At 39.1% G+C, this 22,507-nt stretch overlaps 1 protein-coding gene and 1 non-coding gene across 2 annotated transcripts; both read right to left on the bottom strand.

Annotated features, from left to right (window-relative positions):
- Positions 1 to 1,670: 1,670 nt before the first annotated feature.
- On the bottom strand, positions 1,671 to 9,389 carry LOC146491493 (D-beta-hydroxybutyrate dehydrogenase, mitochondrial-like). The gene is made up of 4 exons (XM_085149990.1): positions 4,916 to 9,389; positions 4,294 to 4,446; positions 4,073 to 4,206; positions 1,671 to 2,288 (listed from the first exon to the last, which is right to left on the bottom strand). Exons 1-4 carry the CDS (start codon positions 5,268 to 5,270, stop codon positions 1,899 to 1,901), a joined length of 1,032 nt encoding a protein of 343 aa, XP_085006116.1. The 5' UTR covers positions 5,271 to 9,389; the 3' UTR covers positions 1,671 to 1,898.
- Positions 9,390 to 15,247: 5,858 nt separating this feature from the next.
- trnai-aau (transfer RNA isoleucine (anticodon AAU)) lies at positions 15,248 to 15,321 on the bottom strand. Its single transcript has one exon. It is a non-coding gene; the product is annotated as a tRNA-Ile (tRNA).
- Between the last annotated feature and the right edge of the window lie 7,186 nt (positions 15,322 to 22,507).

Genomic DNA, 22,507 nt, shown 5'->3' with positions numbered 1-22,507 from the left:
TAAGTGGCATACTGGGACTACTTTTTTCAACTTGAGAAAAATGTGTGCTTATACAGAAATATTTCAGTTGGTACCAATGAAAACAACCATTAAATGGATAAACCCAAATCTTGGATGCTCCATTTTGCCTACTAATCAGAAGGTAGCTGTGTAGTTCATTCAACGAGTAATGTGGATGAAACAACTGAGAATGTTATACTTATACAGCCATTGTTGTATTGCTGAGTCAGCTGGGATAAGTAAAAAATGGGAGGAATTTTATGTTAAGTTTTTCTTAATATAACCACTGTAACCTTTTGACTTTTTCTACTGAAACATTATGTGTGAAAAGCCTAATTATGTTTACTTAATAGCCATTAATTAATTAGAGGTTGCACTATCGTTCTCAGGCATAAAAGAAGTCCTAAACCTAGCATCCTCTTCTGTCACACCGGCTCTCTGCATGTCCGGAATCCAGGAATCTACTCTGTGATCTTTGTCTTTTCCTCCTGCCTGGCAGCGCCATCTTCAATATCCTTTGTCCAATATATCCACTATCTCTCCTCTGCATGTCCAAACCATCACAATCTTGCTTCTTTAACTTTGTCTCCAAACTAGCTTCATTAACTCTTTCCCATACCTTCATGGTATGATGCATCAACTTTATCCCTCTGTAGTTACTACAGTTCTGCATATTACACTTGCTGCAAATCAGTACCAGTACACTTCATCTCCTTTTCTCAGACATTCTCTCTCTCCAAGATTGTGTTCAACCACCTGGCCAAAAACTCCACTACCCTCTCTCCACAGGTATGTCATCTGTACACTCTTCATCCGCTTCATAGCTGTCCACATTTTCTCTTCTCTACACCTTTAATCCAAGAAGGTACATTAAAATGTGAGGAATAATAAATACAAAAAGTGTGAGAAGGCTTTTAAAATGTGTGGCTACAAGATCTTTCAAAGTATTGGCATATCTGCATTGACAAGATTTGGGCCTTTGATGTAGCCCTGGTGTCATAATACTGCTAACCAAATAATCACTGCCACTCATCTAAGCAGGAAAAAGTTGCCACACCTACACTGAAGATCAGATAGAAAGATGAGGAAAAGAGGGAACCGTAATGAGAGACAGGAACCAATGAAAATAAAAACAATATTGGTCTAAAGAACACAGACTACAGGCATTGGAAAACAGAAAGCTTCTGGCATCAAAAATCTGTTCTACTTCTTTCAGTTTCTCTACATGTATGTGGAGAAACCACCAATTAGGCTTGGATTCATTAAAACATGTTGTGCAGCAGTGTTGCTCAAACTGAACTCTTTACCTTGCACTATTATAAAGATTTGTGTGTTATATGAATATTTATTATTGTAGAGTCTTTACCTTACAAATAAACGCATCTTGAGGAAACTTGATGTGATTTGGGGCTATATATTTTTTACCCCCAGCATTTTCAAGCTCTTGTAATTACTTAATCCACATGAAATTTTCAAAGCAGAAAAAATAAAAACTTTGTGGCACAATTTTTTGCTATAACAGCATGAATATCAGTTTAATATCTATGATCCAGAGGAACATAATTTTGCACCGTTACCTTGGAGGACCTCTTTCTGATAATTCACTAACCCCCCCCCCCCACACACACACACAAAAGCAGCAATACATTTTGAAATGACAGGGAGTAAATTGGAAATACTTTCAAAGTTAGGAATAAATCTACCTGTGATCACTAAATCTGTAGTCTGGCATTAAGCTGAATACTGAGTTTCAAATGTCTCAAGATCAGTCTGTTTCATGAGGCTATATTTGTTTCATACCTTTTATTATTGTTATTAGTAGTATTATTAATTATAAAGCCATAAATGTTGTGTATTAAGTCCTTAACATTTTTAAAGACAATAGGAAGAACTTAGTATTACAGATAGCTATTTTGTGGGTCTCGCTTAGCATAAAGCATTTCTTTTCTGCATCTGTACATTGAGCTGAGAGAAAACACAGCATCAGCCAGGAGGGTTGGCAGAAATGGGAAGATGCTGAAGAAAAACATCTCCATGGTGGAGACCAGCAGGTATCTGTGTTTCAGCCGAGCAGATGTGACCGCGTGCAGCATTGCTGCGATGACCGGATCGGTGTCCTTGAATCCCACCCTACATGTTGACGTGAAGTAGTCATTGGCCAGATCAATGTACTCTCTGCCAAAGATTAATTTTTTCTCATCATCCAGTTTGTTCCAGATGTCCAAAGCAGTTTTCCTCTTCAGGATGTTAGTGGCTTGGCCAAAATTACCTGGCTGAATGATGCTGACCTGAAAGGGAGTTTATGTTCAGTTAGTCCATTTACAGCGTTTTTGTGTGTATCTGTGTTTCTGTGTGTGTTTTAATTTAAACAACAAATCCATGACATTTATGAAAGATTATTTGCATTCCTGATGAAACTTGAGCTAGCTTAGCATAAAGACTCGACTAGGAGGAAAGAGTCTTCTATCAGGTATTATTAAATCTTGATGGGTGTTCACTGCAATCAGTATCAATTACTCCAACTCATGGATTCCTGTAAACCCATAACTTGTTTTCTCACTTCTATTTTTGTTGGGTTAGACCAAAAAGAAGAAAGGGATTAGGCAAACTTTAGATATACTCCAATCAATTTTCTATGATATATACTATGATGATTATTGTTTGATCACAATAATCTCAAAATTAAGGACACAGAGCTAATATTTTTACATTTTTAAGTAAAGATTTAGGTTTCAAGAGAAAAAATGTGGTTTTGAAAAATGGCAAAGCTTGCCATGTTCAAGGTTTCTGCCCTGGACTCGTTCAAATGGTCACAACGTAACAGGTAAACACATGGTCACTTAGAGCTTCATGTCTGTTAATGAAATACACATTAACAGACAAACAGTTTTGAGCCACCCCTCATTTGTTTATATTTTGTTTCCAAGAAGCCAAAATTTTCTGTATTTTTTTCAAAGTGGTCTTGATCAATAGCTTGCTGGACTTTCTAAAGGTCTTTCAAAGTTTTTTTGGGAGGGGGCATTGGTTGCTGTTTTAGTCATCTGTGGTCTATACGTAACAGGTAACTTAGTAAAGAACCAGGTTTAAATTGCATTTAGAGGCACTATGTTAATAGCTGCCCCTTGCAAAAACACATTTAAGGACAAAAGGAGAAGTGGGAGGCCTTTAATAATCCTACAGCAGATGAAAAGCATCATAAGAAATAGGAAAAAAAAACCAGCTAATCAGAAATGTTCTCAGTGGAAGGCTGGCTGTCAAGAAGCCATTCTTATTTAATGGAAAGAGGGAGAAAAGGCTGAAAGGCTGAGGTGTGAAAGTTACACAAGAACTGGACTAAAAAGCTTTGACAACTGTTCTGATGGAGTGATTAATCCAAATTTGACATTTTTGGTTCAAATGGCCATCATTTTTACAAAGGTCAGGAGAGTGGTACAACAGTGACTTTCTTGATGCATGCTCAATCATCCAGGTAAGCAAATCCCAAATAATTGATTCTGAAACCTGCAGTCAGCTGGGACTGAAGAAGTCACTTGGATAAGTGAAAAAATGTTTCTCACACCGAAAATGTTACGTCTAGATGAACAGAATCATTTTTATTTTGGATACAACAGTGAGTGTCTACAGCCATCTGTAAAACAGGGTGGGGGCTCTGTCATGGTTTGGGGCTGCATTTGAACCACTGGTGTAAATTAATAGAATTATGAACAGAATCAAAGCAGCCAAATTATTCTGTGTGTTATACAAGTGTGATAACCAGATGTTTCTCTGAATCCTGTTCCTAAAAGCAAAATAAATAAACATTGGAATGTCTTAGAAAATCCAATGAAAACATACCATGGTTTTTCATTAGAATGTGATGTCCCACAGCACTGGCAAAAACAACTCTGTACAGTGTAATTAAAATAAAAAAAATTAAACTTTACTTACTCAATGAACCGTATTCATAGAAAGACTTCGTTCCCATTCCCCTCACAGGCATAACATTTTATGTACCACAGAATTACTAAATTTTCTACTTCATGCTTTACAGTGTCATGGGATGTTTTTGTGTATCTATTCACCCATGCGGTACCTTCACGCCAAAACTAGCCATTTCCACTCTTAAGCAGTCAGCAAATGCCTCCAGTCCTCTCTTTGACACACTGTATGCTCCCATGTTCAAGCAGTAGAAGAAGGAAAAGATGCTTGACACAAAAACCATCCGACCTGAAAACATTACACAAGCCTTTGTTATCCATAACGCCACTACAGTATAAATGTGAGGACAGTAATGTAGCTACACATGGAACTCACCTTTGCTGGCACGAACCAGAGGTAGGAAAGCGATAGATGTCCTAATGGATCCAAACAGGTTAACATCCACCATTTTTTGGAAATCTTCAATAGTGCTCCATTCGATCTCGGCCCAGTCTGAGATCCCAGCATTGTTCACAACTGCCCACAGACCTGACAAACAATAAAATCCCACTGACCCTACTTTTTTCTTTAGAGAAATGTAGTTTTAAATGTGCAATAAAAAACATGCAACATGTTGTCATGGATAGACCAAATAGACTAGAAAGTTATTTTTTCCCACACTATTTGTCAAATTTGTAAATGTTTTATTTCTTGCAAAAACAGCAACTGAACTGGCCTTTGGAAAGTTGACCTCACAAGCTAAAAAAATTAAAAGATTGGATTTACTGTGGATTCAAGACTTTTCATAATTCACCTTTGCCTTTTAATCTATAACCATCATTGAGATTTTATCCTTACATATTTAAATACAAACAAGTCAAGAACTTGCATGAGATAAAGAAAAGCCAAAAGTTTGTCTTTTCTTTATCTATGGAAATAAGCAACAATAAAATACAATTTTCTCCTTTTTGCCATGGCTAATCTTTAATACATTTTTTCCATTGAGCTAAACTCCTACCTTTCTCTGGCAGGTTCTCCTGCACCATTTTCTTTGCCTGCTGCAAGTCTTCATCCCTTGTGACATCCAACTTGAGGATTTTCAGATTACTGGAGCTCTGTCTGACCAGGCTCTGGGCTCCAGTTCCTCCTGGAGACAAACACCCAGCAAAGACCACAAACCCCTTTTGGTCCAAACAGTGAGCCAGGTGGTGCCCGAAGCCACTGTCACAGCCTGTTATCAGCACAGCATGGCCACAGCTGTCCAACACATGGTTGGAGCGGCAGCTGGAAATAAGCTTGGAATAGATGAAGAGGAGGATGGCAGTGATGGGGATGATGCTGACCATTTCGATGAGGAAGAAAATGGTGATCATGCTGCTGAAATTTCAATGAACTATTGTGCTAGATGATTATCTGTATAGATGCACGGTTGATGAGGTTCAGCGGATAGACTGGCCACCTTCCTTGGCATGTGAAGAATATATAAATAGCTTCACCAGAAAAAAAGAAAACAGAAACAAGATTCAAAACAAGTGAAAATAGACAAAATCTTTTCTTCTAAAAGAGAAAACGTTTCTTCTTGAAACATTAAAAAAGACTACAAAATAAGGATTAACTCTTACCAGAAGTGTCATCTCATGTTCTGGTGACAGGGAGTGCAGTCTTTAAATAACAAGTCATCAGGTGAACTCTGCCAGGATGAAAAAGTCAGATCAAAAGCCAATCAGTGATGAGGAAAGGTTCAGAGTTTTTTTTTAGTTTTTTTTTTTTTTTTTTACAAAATGCCTCCGGTTGCTTTTATCTGAGACATATCTTTGTAAGACATATGTGTACTGGAACCTTCACACAATTATGTGGGGATAGCTTTTGTGGCTTTACCAAGAACTAAAGATTATACAAAAGGGTATTATACAGGGGAACTGCAAACAGCCAAAGTGTTTGTTGCCTCAGTTCAACAAGTCAGAGAAAAACAGCGGAGAAGAGGGACGGGGATAAAGGGCAAAAAACAAAAACCAACAAAATAAGCAGACAAAAATTACATATATCAATCACCTGGATCACCTGTTGAGAAAGAAAAAAGAAAACAAGCGGAAGAAAAAGAGAGCAATAGAATAAACAACATTACGATGATATATGGGAATATAACAGTAAATACTAAATATTAAACATTATTGCGCAGCACGTAAGATCGACAGCGCACAGTGTGCTTTGAGGTAGGAGCCAAGACATATCTTTGTAAGACATCATATGTGTACTGGAACCTTCACACAATCATGTGGGGATAGCTTTTGTGGCCTTACCAAGAACTAAAGATTATACAAAAGTACAGGAACTAAAGATTATACAAAAGTACAGGAACTCAACATTATACAAAAGGGTATTATACAGGGGCACTGCAAACAGCCAAAGTGTTTGTTGCCTCAGTTCAACAAGTCAGTAGTCGTTTCATCAGGAGCAGACATTAAAAAGGAAACAAATAATCTTGTCGACACAACCAACAAATAATCAAAACAACTGGCTATAGGCAGACTTATAGAGCTATAGAGCTTTAAGGCATCAGTAGTCAGTCTGTCCCCCTCTTTGGGTTTTTCTTGCCTGTCCCGTTTGGTTCTTTTGCCATCAGAATTATTGTCTAAAGGCTAAGAAAGATGCACAACGGATTTACTTTACCAAATGGACCATCCCAGCTTTGCCGTAATGGTCTATTTGATTCACCTTTTATTGTTTATTTTATTTTTTATTTTCACTTGCTAGATATGGGACAGACTGAGGAAAAGGAACGGGAGAAAGAAAGAGGGAAAGAAAAACAGCAGAGAAGAGGGACGGGGATAAAGGGCAAAAAACAAAAACCAACAAAATAAGCAGACAAAAAATACATATATCAATCACCTGGATCACCTGTTGAGAAAGAAAAAAGAAAACAAGCGGAAGAAAAAGAGAGCAATAGAATAAACAACATTACGATGATATATGGGAATATAACAGTAAATACTAAATATTAAACATTATTGTGCAGCACATAAGATCGACAGTGCACAGTGTGCTTTGAGGTAGGAGCCAAGACATATCTTTGTAAGACATCGTATGTGTACTGGAACCTTCACACAATCATGTGGGGATAGCTTTTGTGGCCTTAACAAGAACTAAAGATTATACAAAAGGGTATTATACAGGGGCACTGCAAACAGCCAAAGTGTTTGTTGCCTTAGTTCAACAAGTCAGTAGTCGTTTCATCAGGAGCAGACATTAAAAAGGAAACAAATAATCTTGTCGACACAGCCAACAAATAATCAAAACAACTGGCTATAGGCAGACTTATAGAGTTATAGAGCTTTAAGGCATCAGTAGTCAGTCTGTCCCCCTCTTTTTTTTTCTTGCCTGTCCCGTTTGGTTCGTTTGCCATCAGAATTATTGTCTAAAGGCTAAGAAAGATGCACAACAGATTTACTTTACCAAATGGACCATCCCAGCTTTGCCGTAATGGTCTATTTGATTCACCTTTTATTGTTTATTTTATTTTTTATTTTCACTTGCTAGATATGGGACAGACTGAGGAAAAGGAACGGGAGAAAGAAAGGGGGAAAGAAAAACAGCAGAGAAGAGGGACGGGGATAAAGGGCAAAAAACAAAAACCAACAAAATAAGCAGACAAAAAATACATATCCTCCTGAGACCCAGGGGAAAAAAGTATTTTGATTTTTTTCAGATAAATCAAGTGTTGGGATGGTAAAAAACACATTACAAAAACAAAATTGTTTTTAACTACTTTTATTTAAATTTTACAACATGTGCACTTCAGTGCATAAGGGGACTTCATTGATCACGAATGTGAAACTAACAAAATTCAAGAGCTATTTAAGAAAATTAAATGCTCCACTGAAATTTTTGTAAGCAGGATATTAAAACTTATTTATATAACAATATCATAAAAATGTAGATCATGGGTCAACTTAGAAGTCCCACCCTCATGCTCTCATATGCAATTACTCAACACTCACCCAACGTGGAGACAGACATAGACAGACACTGTACACACAATCACACTCCCCCGGTCTAGGTACCCTTGCCCCTGGAGGGGGAAACTGCACCCAGACCCGGGTGGTGTTACCCTTTTCCCTAGGGTGGGGAGAAGCAGACCGCCCCGACTCCGCAGCAGCAGGGAGGCCCCACATTCCAGACCCCAGTCGGACGGCCAACTCCTCCTCCTAGCCCCCCTGCTCCAGCAGGCCGCAGAGAATGGGGGTGTGTGAAGACTCCAAACCTCCCTCCGCCCGCTCATTTGTAGTGTTGATGCATGTGTGTTCTAAAGTGAGTTTAAAACCCAGGAGGGTATGGAGCTACCTGCCAGAGAGGAGCAGGTAAGCGCATAGCCCCTCCTGTTAGCCCTTTGTCTCTAAAAGTTAGCCCTTCCCTGTGAAACAGTCAGCAGGGTGTGTGTGTGGAGCAAGAGGACAAATTGTGTCCTAATGATTCAGAGGAGTTGAAGCAGCAGCACTGTGTGTGTAGAGACACTCTGACTGAGCCATGTAACTGGGAGGTGGAGTGGAGAGCAGAGCTAACTTGCCTGTGCCTGATAGAGGAATGAAAAGAAGTACAGATGACTATTGTTGGAACTTCTCTTCTCCTCACCTCCACCACAGACTTTTCTCTCAGCTGACCTGCATGGTTCCTGCATTGATGACCCCATCAAACCTTTGAGCTTTGTGGGTTTACTGATGTTCTAGTTTTATATAGTTTCATCCTTTGTTATTTTCCATCATTTCCGAGTTTTGTTTCTAGATCAGTTCCTTGGTTGATGTTAGCCCCTTTTGTGATCTCTGTCTCCCTAGTAATGTCCCTGTGTCTGTCTGGTTTCTGTCTCTGTGGCTGTCTGTAGTCTCTGTTTCATTTGTATTTGTTAATACATTCTGTAGCATTCTGTGCAGGACTACCACGTTCGGCAACAGCCTTCTCCACCAGGTCATTAGACTGTTGAACTCTAGATGAAAATACAACACACATATTGGATACCAGCTTCCTGTATGTTAATTCCTCAGGTCACTTTTACCATTGGACTTTGTAATATTTTTGCCACTATACATTTTAATTAGTGCTGTCAAAATTAACGCATTAACGCAAATTAATCTGCCATCACGGTCAATGCAATTAACATTTTTAAGGCAATTAATGCATCCGGAGTCCAAAATGACTGAAAAACCCTGAAATGTTTCTGTCAATGCATTTACGGCAGTTTTTCCAAGTAGAGTTACCTTCACATATGCACAAATGGGCAGTAGATCTGGTAGTGACGGGCAGCTGAACCAATCAACTCAATATAGAAGATGATAAACGCACATTGGCCCTCTTGATGGGAAATTTGAGTATAAAAAAACCCAAGAAGGAACAGTGGACCTACATAAAGTATTATGCACATTGTGCAAGAAGGAATTTTCTTTTCACCGAAGCACTTCCAGCTTAAAATATCACATTGATGCGAAGCATACGTTAACCGGGGATGCCGCTAGCACTCAGTGTTGGGTGTAACGCGTTACTAAGTAACTGTAATTAAATTACTTTTCCATTGAAAGAGTAACTGATTACTGTTCATTTTTAGGTATTTTAATTACAGTTACTTACAATGTACTTGCGTTACATTGTAAAATAATTAAACTTGCTGAATATCATTATTTAATTTCAATAATTTATCTTCTAAACGTAGAAGTAAACTCTGCTGCTTTAACATCGTTGTAGTGCAGGTGCACGTCATTTCGTGCCAGTTTGCTGCATAGTCGTATTGTAAAGCGGAAGCTGTCCATCTCGGCTGAAGCAAGTGGCTGCTTTATGAAATGGAAATATTCCAATATCTTCACTTTTCTGAAACAAGCAGACAAGAACATTACAGTAATATGTAAAAACTATCGGCCACTGTTAATAGCACGAGTAATCTACCGAAGCGCCTGACACGAGAGCATAGACGAACACTTCTGAGTGATCCTTGTTCATCATCCATGGATAACACCGCGGCAACTCCTGCTAAGCAGGCAAAACGTGATTTTACTTCAGCAGCACAGAAAGCGTCTGAAGGCTTAAAAAAATAATTGCAGGCTACATTGTGGAAGAGATGCTACCGCTGCGTACTGTAGAGTCTCCGTCTTTAAAAAAATGTATTTATTATTTAAAGAGTTTAATTTCTATTGTTTGTCCACTCAAGGTTTATAGGGCATTTCGTTAAATTACTTATTGAATAATTAAGTTACTTTTCAGACACAGTAATTAGATAAGTATTTTAAATACAATATTGATTAAGTAATTAGTAATTAGTAATTAATTACTTTTTTAAAGTAACTTACCCAACACTGCTAGCATTTTGGCTAATGCGTCACCCAGCTTGCGAAAAACCACTCACGGAGCATCGGGGAATCAGTAAGTCTACCTCGGACACAGTAGCGGTTTTAGATACGGTCGACATGGGCGGTTGCCCAGGGCGGCATCGTGATGGGGGGCGGCATCACGGGCATCGGCAAAAAAAAAAAAATGCTCGTACTCATGCTGCCCCGACGTCAGCCAGCGCATATTGGGAATGGCATAGGCACTGATCGGTTTTCTATCGCCCATTTGCTGGGAGTAAGTAATCTGCTGCTTGCGGCGCAGAGAGGAGAGGGCGGTGCGACGGGGGAATCTCTGACCGGCTGGAGCAGCATCTAATAACCAACTTGCAGAATAAAACAAAATAAAAACAAAACAACAAACACGAAAACACCAGACATTATGATACAGACTTATAATTTGCACCGATGGTTTTTCGAAATTCTATAAGCGAAAAGTGAGCGCAAGAGCCCTCGGTGCGCCTGCTTGCTGCAGAAGTCAAAGTAAACTTTATTGTCATCTCCGCTACATACAGTCCAGTATATAGAGAGACGAGACGAGGAGGCTCCAGTTACAGCAGTGCAAGTAAACAAACAATATATATAAGAAGAGTAAGAAAATAAATATACACTTTAGGAATAGGGGTAAAGGGATCTATAACAATTTAAAATTTATAATTTACAGTTTGATGATCTCACACACAACCCGTCGAAAAGGGAGGGGGGCTCTGCTGCTTCCAAATAAAGCACATTTCATTTATAATGTTGTAAATCCAAGTCCATTATGTATTCATGATTTGAATCCTGGGTTGTGTGAAATCTCAGAAATGCACCCTAGACAAAGTGAATCTGTGAACTAAGGTGTAGGTGTGTTAGATTATGTTGTGGTGATCCTCGAGTTGGGGGATTGTGTTCATACTGGAGTGCAAAATTAAAACCAATGGGAGCTGGACAAGAAAAGTTCAAAGCCATCAGGTGCTCAGTTTAGAAAAAAGAGAATGAGCAAAAGATACAGGTAAGCAGATGTGTGATTGGATAATGGCAGGTCATCCTGAAACAATCAGAATCAGAATACTTTATTAATCCCTAAGGAAATTATGTGGGTTACAGTTGCTCCACGAAGAAATGGTAAAAATAGTAACAGTAACAGACTAAACTCCAAACAATACATTATGTTACAGATTTTAATATTAATTAGTCATTGTCAATTGTTGATTTGCCCTGCTCTCATTGTATGATGAATTATGATGGCTGTTTGGTAGCCGTTTGCATACTATGCATACTCTCTCTCTCTTCATATGTGTGTGTGTGTACAACAGCTTTATGTTAATGTACAATCCTTAATATGAAGGAAGCGCCTTGAGGCGACTTTTGTTGTGATTTGGCGCTATATAAATAAAATTGAATTGAAAATTAAATTGAATTAATATGTTTTGACTGTGTGTGTGTGTGTGTGTGTGGTGGGGGGGGGGGGGCAGAGGGAGGGCACCAAAGAGGCTAGGACCGCCACTGCTCGAACATATTGACTGATACAACTGCCAAGTGGATTGCAACAAACTGCAGACCTATTAACATCGTTGAGAACACGCTCTTTACATAGCTTTGGTTCCTTGTTTCAACGACTTGAAGTGCCTCCCCAAGAGTGACTGAGAGAGTAGATAAATGTTTACAGAGTTTTTTGTTAACATGAATGTTTAAGATGTTCAATAAACATGTTAAGTGCAGATATTTTCCCTTTTTTTGAGTCTGTTCGCTCATGCAAAATGAAGCGCAATTAATAAAGAATAAAAATGAATGACATTTAATCGTGATTAATCAAAAACAATCCACTGTAACCATGTAATGAATCTGATTAAACATTTTAATTGTTTGAGAACACTAATTTATATTATATATTAGTATATAGGTTTTTTAAAAAGAGAGAAACTGTGCTAAAAGATCGAAGAAAAGTATTCAAATTCCCTTTGAATTTAAGCATACATTCTTTGTGTTCATTCTGCATTTACTTCATTATACTGCATAAATGTCAGTTACAAGCTTAAATATAAAGTTGAAAAAATGTAATTGCAACCCGGCAATTGCGATTAATCGCGATTAATTACAGAAAATTGCGAAATTAATTAGTTAATGTTTTTAAACTATTTACAGCACTAATTTTAATATATTTATATATTATATTATATAAATATACAATAATATAAAAATATTAAATATTAAAATGCAATTCTTTGTACACTTGCTGTATGCTGAAAAAAATAATAAAAGTCTGTCTGTCTGTCTGTAACACTGAATGAACTCCTCTGAGAAAAGACCCCACTATCAGAGCAGTTCACTATCACTAGAGTTCTGTGACTGACACATCTGGACTGCTCTGCTGCTGCTCTATCGTACACAGTATTTCCAGGCACACTGAGACTCCTCCACTCCTTCTGCTCTACACTCACACACCTGCTCCACCTGAGCTTTATGTCAAACCATTTATTCTTTTAGATATTCTGAAGTCAGAATGACTAGATTATTTGTAAATTACTGGTTGCTAAAACCACAAACGTCATCACTGTGAAGAACAACTGTGCTGTTTTGTGTTGCAGTGCCACACTGTGGAATGATAGTGTTAATGTTCAATTTATACCTCAAGCTGATGTCATACTGCAGCACGCATATGCAGATTATATTCCTATTTACTTTCTATTTAAATTACAATCAATATTTTTGATGGTTCTTGCATATAGAATTCCACATTTCACGTCAAGAAATGTGGATAGGCTTTGTGTGAAATTACAAAAATATACATACATGACCTCAAATACATGTTCTATTGGTAAAAAAACCAAAAACAAAACAGAAAACAAATGAATGAATTCATAGACCCTCTGCTTGCAAGACTTTCAAACGATGTGGCCATCTTCAACTAGATCCCCCAAGACATCCTAGATAATCCCACAAGTACAGTCATTGTGATCATGGTTCAGTGCGGTACAGACCAAGATATTGGTTAATTTAACTTTACAAAAGACTTTTATGTTGATCATGTTGTTCATTGTAAAACCTACTTGTAATGTTTTATACACTGATAGAACAGAAAGATGTTTGCAAGAAACATCTTTCTTTAGAAATTGAACACATACCTCTTCTATAGAAACGGACATGTCACAGATTGGGTCAGGAACCAAGGAATAAAACACAGAGGACACAGATGTTTAATTTTTTTTGAAAAAGTGGGTGTTTTATACCCCAAAATATGAAAAATAATGAAGAAATCCAAAGCAGACCAATGAAAGAGGTCAACTCAATAAACTAAACTCAAAATAATGACTAACAAAGACTAAAACAAACAAAAGACAAGATGAAACATGGAAATTAAATACTGGTTGAGCTAAACCATACACACAAGGGAGAAGACAAAATGGCTGCCACATATCCAACTAACACAGAACAATGGCTGTATCCCAATTCAGGGTCTGCACGCTTGAAGTACGCGTACTACGCGTACTATGTATGGTGCGTACTATAAGTACGAGGAGTGCGGAAGCGAAAGGCTTGTGAAATGGGAAGGTCTAGCCTTCGTTGCGCTGTTCAGGTTGCCTAGCAACCATGATACTAAACGCGAGAAACGTTTCATACAGCATTGAAGACAGAAATGAAGGAGAAAAAATGTTTTGTTGGTCACTCATTTTTGTCATGACATCACATTGATTAGTTGAGTATCTGAGGCTGAGACAACGGGACTGTAAAACATGATTGATGGGCTTCATTTCTATACTGAACAGTCATTTCAAGATTAGTTAGTAAATAACAATTAGCTAATGTTGTTCATGAGACTAAAATCATCTCACTGTGGTAATGTAAATATAATATGGCCAATATTGTATGTATTGTCAGATTATTATGATATATTCATATTTATATATATATTTATATAGCATAAAACAGAATTTTGACCTTGCAGTGTTCATATGTGTACAATCTATATAAACACTGTAAGGTGTGATGAAATGAAAATGAAAAATGAAAATTGCAAGCACGAAGGGACTCGAACCCCGAACTTTCTGATCCAAAGTCAGACGCCTTGTCCGCTAGTCCAAGTAGTCCAGCAAAAGTTACCACTTTTCATGAACGTTCGTTGGAGTCTGTTTGAGCCAACTGCTGGTGTTGGGTTGATCACGTGGCTGGTGGATATTGCTTGATTGTTGCTTGAAATAATTGATTGTTGCTTGAAATAAGTGCATGCCACAGCATTTCTCCCATGTATCACGCTCTTAAAAACGTAGTCCTACTTGCCACATGCACAGTGGATCCACCCACTAAGCCAGAGTATCATCTGCCAATGGAGGTCATAAAGCTTACGTGGCCCGATCTGTCACCTGAAAGTTGGCAGAGGTTTTTTTCTTGGATCCCACCAAACAAAAACCACCGTCTACTATGAGACAGCACCTGGAATGGCCAGTGTCCGGATTGAACCCATGACTTTGGCTTTATTAGCAACACACTCTGACCAGCTGAGCTAACCGGCCTACAACCTGTGCCTAAATGACCCCTTTTTTTTGTCTAATATACCAAAAAAGAGGGTGGAAGAACTGTTAAGAACACAAGAGAAATGTGTGTTTACAAGAAATTACTTCAACATAGTGAGAAAAAAAGAGTCTTCTGTTGACTTACAAAAAACGCTTTAAGAAGAAATTTGCCACAAAACACTACATGGTGTGCGTCTTCTAATGTTAGGGTCGATAGGTGTGATATAAAGCAGCAGTTTTTGATGCAGTATGCTGTGTCAGACTTTGGAAATGAGTGATTTATCCAGAAAGTAGCTGGAAAAGTGATTTGGAGATTGTAGCTAAGCATGTAATGTATTCATTAGTGTGTCATGTGTCAGTGAATTTTGTGGTTTGCTGTCATTTGTAGTTGTGTACATCACACACTTGGAAGTTGGCAGAGGTTTTTTCTTTGACCCCACTAAATAAAATCCACAGTCTATCATGAGACAGCACCTTGGATGGCTGGTGGAATGGCCAGCATGGGGATTGAACCCATGACCTTGGCGTTATTAGCACCACGCTCTGACCAGCTGAGCTAACCGGCCTAAAAGATTTGTTTGAACCGATCCTTTTGTTGACTAATATACCAAAAAACAGGGTGGAAGAACTGTTAAGAACACAAGAGAAATGTGTGTTTACAAGAAATTACTTCAAGTTGTACCAATGAAAGCCAACTCTTGGAAGCTCCTACTGATCAGAAGCCACCTATGCAGTTCAGCTGATGAACAATGTGACTGGAGAAACTAACAAAGTCATACTTTAGTAGACTAAAATATGAAAACAGTCGAAAGCACTGTATAGCGGCATGGCTGTTTTTTGAACAAACTCCAACACATGCCTTCAACGGGGAGTGAAACAGAGCACCCTGGATCTTTTCCAGGTGGAGTTCCACCAACAGCATGCTTCCAAGTCGTGATTTTTTCACCCGTGTCACTTGAGGTCATGGCATGTTATTGACTTTCTATGGTTGCTTCTAAGCCAATATGACTCGAGCCTGGCACTGATAAGGCCAAGTTCATGGCTTCAGTCCCCACCTTGGCCATTCGAGCCTCGTTTGAGAACTCGTAGAGTCTCTGTTGAAGGACATGAAATTGACAACAGCGTAGCAATTTTGGATGACATAATGGATCCGAAGTCGGCCTGCTGCGAACAAACTGGGAACGCATGCCTGCTCCTGAAGGACTTACAACCAACCACAAAGGGACTCGAACCCCCAACTTTCTGATACAAAGTCAGACGCCTTGTCCGTTAAGCCACGTAGTGCGGGAAAAGTTACCACTTTTCACGAACATTCGTTGGAGTCTGTTTGAGCCAACTGCTGGTGTTGGGTTGATCACGTGGCTGGTGGATATTGCTTGATTGTTGCTTGAAATAATTGATTGTTGCTTGAAATAAGTGCATGCCACAGCATTTCTCCCATGTATCACGCTCTTAAAAACGTAGTCCTACCTGCCACATGCACAGTGGATCCACCCACTAAGCCAGAGTATCATCTGCCAATGGAGGTCATAAAGCTTACGTGGCCCGATCTGTCACCTGAAAGTTGGCAGAGGTTTTTTTCTTGGATCCCACCAAACAAAAACCACCGTCTACTATGAGACAGCACCTTGGATGGCTGGTGGAATGGCCAGTTTGGGGATTGTACGGTGGCCCCTAGAGACAAAGCACGTACAAACTCCAAAACACTTGCAAACTCTGAAACACATGCAAACTCCAAAACACTTGCAAACTCCAAAACACGTACAGACTCCAAAACACTTGCAAACTCCAAAACACTTGCAAAATCCAAAACACTTGCAAACTCCAAAACACCTGCAAAATCCAAAACACTTGCAAATTCCAAAACACATGCAAACTCCAAAGCACATGCAAACTCCAAAAACACTTGCAAAATCCAAAACACTTGCAAAATCCAAAACACTTGCAAAATCCAAAACACATGCAAACCCCAAAACACATGCAAATTCCAAAACACTTGCAAACTCCAAAACACTTGCAAACTCCAAAACACTTGCAAACTCCAAAACACCTGCAAAATCCAAAACACTTGCAAAATCCAAAACACATGCAAACTCCAAGGCACATGCAAAATCCAAAACACTTGCAAACTCCAAAACACTTGCAAAATCCAAAACACTTGCAAAATCCAAAACACTTGCAAACTCCAAAACACTTGAAAAATCCAAAACACTTGCAAAATCCAAAACACATGCAAACCCCAAAACACATGCAAATTCCAAAACACAACAGAAGTGCTCCAGGACGCTAGGGGCAGTGTTGAGCTCGATTTGCAAAATAAACGGCAAGTTTGTCTGTATGGGACGGTCTAGTCTCTGGCGCGCTTCCCAGGTTGCCTAGCAACCATGATACTAACCGCTGGAAACGTGTCATACAACTTTGTTTGACAGAAATGAAGGAGAACATATATTGTTCATTTGTTTGTTTGTTTCTACATGAGCTTTGTGTGATTTGATAAGTATCTGAGGCTGAGACCACAGGACAGTAAAACATGATTGTTGGGCTTCATTTCTGGACTGAACAGTCATTTCAAGATTAGTTAGTAAATAACAATTAGCTAATGTTGTTCATGAGACTAAAATCATATCACTTTGGTAATGTAAATATAATATGGCCAATATTATAGTTATTATATTAATCATTATTAGCTATTACAGCAGTGAACATGAACTCTGTGTCAAATACTGAGCTTCAGTACAGATTCAAGTTGCAGTTATTTATATGTCTTATCACCTTAAATCTTCACTCAAAGACAAGTATCTTTGACAGTGCATATATAGGTGTATCATATATAAGAGACAAATGTTGTTCCTTCAGTATGTTGGCATTACTAAATTTGGCTCATTGCTTACATATATTTATAAAAAGAAAATGTACAAGCTGGATAACTGTTTCTGATAAAATGAAGAGTAGACTGATATATTAAATATTCCTTTATTGGGTGAGAAAATCAGACCATGTCATAACTGCTTTAAGTCATACAGAATAGATATCAGAGCCTTAAACAGGCTGACTTCTGCTAAATGGGTCAAACTGGGCAGAAAGTATACAAACACATAACATCCTTATAGAATATGATGTAACACTATAGATCAACTTAGCTCAGAATAGAAACAATTACAGCCATATGATGCAACAAACAGAGCAGTGCTACTAATCCAAAATACTCAATGCTTCATAGAACTGAAACAAACATTTATTTTTAGCTCCATTCTGCTGCTGATACATACTTTAGGTTTCTGAACATTAAACTTGTTTCTGCCTTTCATAGTGTGTAACTTGAAGGCCCTGAATACTTTCTCCCACACTGAAAACACTGGAATGATAATATTATTTAAACATTACCTAATAAGACTGATTCAGGACAGACAATTAGTTATGTTAAACTTTTCTAACAGTCCTTCACAAACAGGGAACAGTCTGTCTATTCTCTCCATCTGTCAGCTGCTGCTGGCTCTTCCTCCTCCTCTTCCTCACACACTGCTGAGTTTGTCCTGGTGGATCATCAGGGGTGCAAAGCCTCACAAATGATGTGCAGCAGTGGGTCCCTCAGTCTGTCCTCACTCTGGACACTTGGAGTTGTCACACATGGAAATCAAATGTGTGATAAGCTGCAGGATTCAAACACAAGTGTAACTTATAAATACATGTTCATACTTTTATTACACAATCAGAGAGAAAGAAAAAGAGAGACAGTGCAGGACAGACAGGTGACAGTCTCAGGTGTACACACTGCTACAAAACAGCACCAGAGACGGAGGATTCAGTGTTTGTGTTATTACGAAACAAGAAGAGTTCCCAGATGGTACACTGGACACATGTGTGACTCCTGTGATTAAAGCATCTTTCTTTCAGCTTAACGAGTGAACCGTCAGCTCGTTCAAACACACGTTAAAGTCTGTGTGGCTCGACACCACCGAAAAGAGGCAGCAATATAACATAGCTAACATTAACAGTGCAGTGAATTCTGCTTGTGCCGTGATATTCAGGACTGCAAACCGAGCAGCATCACTGAATTTCAGCTTGTTGTGTTTGTGGATATATGACTAACTTTAATTATCCATAAAATCATCAGATTCTCTGTAAGAGTAAAGTCAACTATTGAACGGCATATATTTTGAAGTAAAGGCTTTAAAACCAAGGTAGTACAAACATCACTAATGTCACATAACTTTCCCGACATGAGGCCAACAGTAATGTTTTAATGTTCTTCATTATAAAAACATTTCCGCATAAATAAGTGACATAATATTCAGTACTTACTTCTGAAAGTTTACTCTTCGGCGGCTCCGCTTCCGCCGTTTTTTTTCCACACCACCGCCGCGCTATGAAATCTGGGATATGTTGGGCCATGAAGGCTACACCGACCCATCCTTAAAATTCAGGGAAATTAAGGACGTATTTGAGGGCCGCATTTCGAGCAGCCTTTGAATTGGGACAGCCTTCGTCATGTCACTGTGACGTAATAGGCCTTAAAATGCGGCCTTTAAGGCTGCAGACCCTGAATTGGGATACAGTCCAAATCCGGTCATTGGTACTTCCTGGCTTGTGTAGTTACTAGGTAACAAAAGCTCAACACTGCCCCTAGCGTCCTGGAGCACTTCTGTTGTGTTTTGGAATTTGCATGTGTTTTGGATTTTGCAAGTGCTTTGTCTCTAAGCGCCACCGTAGGATTGAACCCATGACCTTGGCGTTATTAGCACCACGCTCTGACCAGCTCAGCTAACCGGCCTACAACATGTGTGTGAACCCATCCTTTCCTTGACTAATATACCAAAAAGAGGGTGGAAGAACTGTTAAGAACACAAGAAAAATGTGTGTTTACAAGAAATTACTTCAAGCTGTACCAATGAAAGCCAACTCTTGGAAGCTCCTACTGATCAGAAGCCACCTATGCAGTTCAGCTGATGAAAAATGTGGCTGGAGAAACTAACAAAGTCATACTTTAGTAGACTAAAATAGGAAAACAGTCGAAAGCACTGTATAGCGGCATGGCTGTATAGCGGCATGGCTGTTTTTTGAACAAACTCCAACACATGCCTTCAACTGGCAGTGAAACAGAGCACGCTGGATCTTTTCCAGGTGGAGTTCCACCAACAGCATGCTTCCAAGTCGTGCTTTTTTCACCCGTGTCGCTTGAGGTCATGGAATGTTATTGACTTTGTATGGTTGCTTCTAAGCCAAGATGACTCGAGCCTGGCACTGATAAGGCCAAGTTCATGGCTTCAGTCCCCAACCTGGCCATTCGAGCCTCGTTTGAGAACTCGTAGAGTCTCTGTTGAAGGACATGAAATTGACAACAGTGTAGCAATTTTGGATGACATAAAGGAACAAACTGGGAACACATGCCTGCTCCTCAAGGACTCACAACCAACCACAAAGAGACTCAAACCCTCAATCTTCTGATCCGAAGTCAGACGCCTTGTCCGTTAGGCCACGTGGTGTGGGAGAAGTTCCCACTTTTCATGAACGTTCGTTGGAGTCTGTTTGAGCCAACTGCTGGTGTTGGATTGGTCACGTGGCTGGTGGATATTGCTTGATTGTTGCTTGAAATAATTTATTGTTGCTTGAAATAAGTGCATGCCACAGCATTTCTCCCATGTATCACGCTCTTAAAAACGTAGTCCTACCTGCCACATGCACAGTGGACCCACCCACTAAGCCAGAGTATCATCTGCCAATGGAGTTCGTAAAGCTTACGTGGCCCGATCTCTCACTGATAAGGCCAAGTTCATGGCTTCCCTAACCTTGCCTTTTGAGCCTCGTTTGAGAACGCGTAGAGTCTCTTTTGAAGGACACAGCCAGGGTCTGCAGCCTTAAAGGCTGCATTTCAAGACCGATTACGTCACAGCGACGCGATGAAGGCTGTCCCAATTCAAAGGCTGCTCGAAATGTGGCCGTCAAATGCGTCCTTCATTTCCCTGAATTTTAAGGATGGGTCGCTGTAGCCTTTATGGCACAACATACTCCATCCCAGACTTCATAGCGCGGCGGTGGTGTAGATAATTTTTCTGAAAAAAATGGAGCGGCCGAAGAGTAAACTTTCAAAAGTAAGTAATGAATATTATGTCACTTATTTATTCGCAAATGTTTAATAATGAAGAACATTAAAACATTACTGTTGGACACATGTCGGGAAAGCTATGTGACATTAGTGATGTTTGTACTAACTTGGTTTTAAAGCCTTTACTTCAAAATATATGCCGTTCAATAGTCGGCCTTAATCTTACAAAGAATCTGATGATTTTATGGATAATTAAAGTCAGTCATATATCCACAAACACAACAAGCTGAAAGTCAGTGATGCTGCTCGGTTTGCAGTCCTGAATATCACGGCACAAGCAGGATTCACTGCACTGTTAATGTTAGCTATGTTAAATTGCTGCCTCTGTTCGGTGGTGTCGAGCTAAACGGACTTTAACGTGTGTTTGAACGTGCTGACGGTTCACTCGTTAAGCTGAAAGAAAGATGTTTTAATCACAGGAGTCACACATGTGTCCACTGTACCAGCTGGGAACTCTTCTTGTTTAGCACTCGTAATAACACAAACACTGAATCCTCCGTCTCTGGTGCTGTTTTGTAGCAGTGTGTACACCTGAGACTGTCACCTGTCTGTCTGTCCTGCACACTCTCTCTGTTTCTTTCTCTCTGATTGTGTAATAAAAGTATGAACATGTATTTATAAGTTACACTTGTGTTTGAATCCTGCAGCTTATCACACATTTGATTTCCATGTGTGACAACTGCAAGTGTCCAGAGTGAGGACAGACTGAGGGACCCACTGCTGCACATCATCTGTGAGGCTTTGCACCCCTGATGATCCACCAGGACAAACTCAGCAGTGTGTGAGGAAGAGGAGGAGGAAGAGCCAGCATCAGCTGACAGACGGAGAGAATAGACAGACTGTTCCCTGTTTGCGAAGGACTGCTAGAAAAGTTTAGCATAACTATTTGTCTGTCCTGAATCAGTCTTATTAGGTAATGTTCAAATAGTTTTATCATTCCAGTGTTTTCAGTGTGGGAGAAATTACTCAGGGCCTTCAAGTTACACACTATGAAAGGCAGAAACAAGTTTAATATTCAGAAACCTAAAGTATGTATCAGCAGCAGAATCGACCTAAAAATAAATGTTTGTTTCAGTTCTATGAAGCTGAGTATTTTGGATTAGTAGTACTGCTGTGTTTGTTGCATCATAATGCTGTAATTGTTTATATGCTTTATATATTCTGAGATAAGTTGATCTATAGTGTTACATCATATTCTATAAGGATGATATGTGCTTGTATACTTTCCACCCAGTTTGACCCATTTAGCAGAAGTCAGCCTGTTTAAGGCTCTGATATTTATTCTGTATGACTTAAAGCAGTTATGACATGGTCTGATTTTCTCACCCAATAAAGGAATATTTAATATATCAGTCTACACAGCAAATCCAGCATGTCCAAATTAACACTGTCAGATTTGATTTCAACACTATTAAAGTGTCTATATGGGTCCACACCAGAGAGTGTTAATTTAACTCTTTTTGGAGAGTTGGTACGTTAACTCTGATTTAGTGTTAAACACCAAATCTGTCTGGAGTTGATAATTTAACACTTACTAATGCTAACTAGGTGTTAAGAGTTTATATATTAACTCTCAAAGAGTATTTTAGTTTAACTACGTAAGAGTTATCTTCTAATTAATTCTAAAAAGCGGGAATTTTACTGTTCTG

The sequence above is a fragment of the Neolamprologus multifasciatus genome, chromosome 23 (genome assembly GCF_963576455.1).
Source record: "Neolamprologus multifasciatus chromosome 23, fNeoMul1.2, whole genome shotgun sequence".
Taxonomy (NCBI): Eukaryota; Metazoa; Chordata; class Actinopteri; order Cichliformes; family Cichlidae; genus Neolamprologus; species Neolamprologus multifasciatus.
This window is presented reverse-complemented; position numbering and strand designations above follow the sequence as displayed.

Excerpts from the sequence above, each read along its gene's own strand:
- LOC146491493 (XM_085149990.1), bottom strand. The coding sequence starts at position 5,270 with ATGATCACCATTTTCTTCCTCATCGAAATGGTCAGCATCATCCCCATC. Across the intron at positions 4,447-4,915 it reads GGAGAACCTGCCAGAGAAAG|GTCTGTGGGCAGTTGTGAAC; the intron begins GTAGGAGTTTAG and ends ATTGTTTGTCAG. Across the intron at positions 2,289-4,072 it reads TGGCTAGTTTTGGCGTGAAG|GTCAGCATCATTCAGCCAGG; the intron begins GTACCGCATGGG and ends ACTCCCTTTCAG.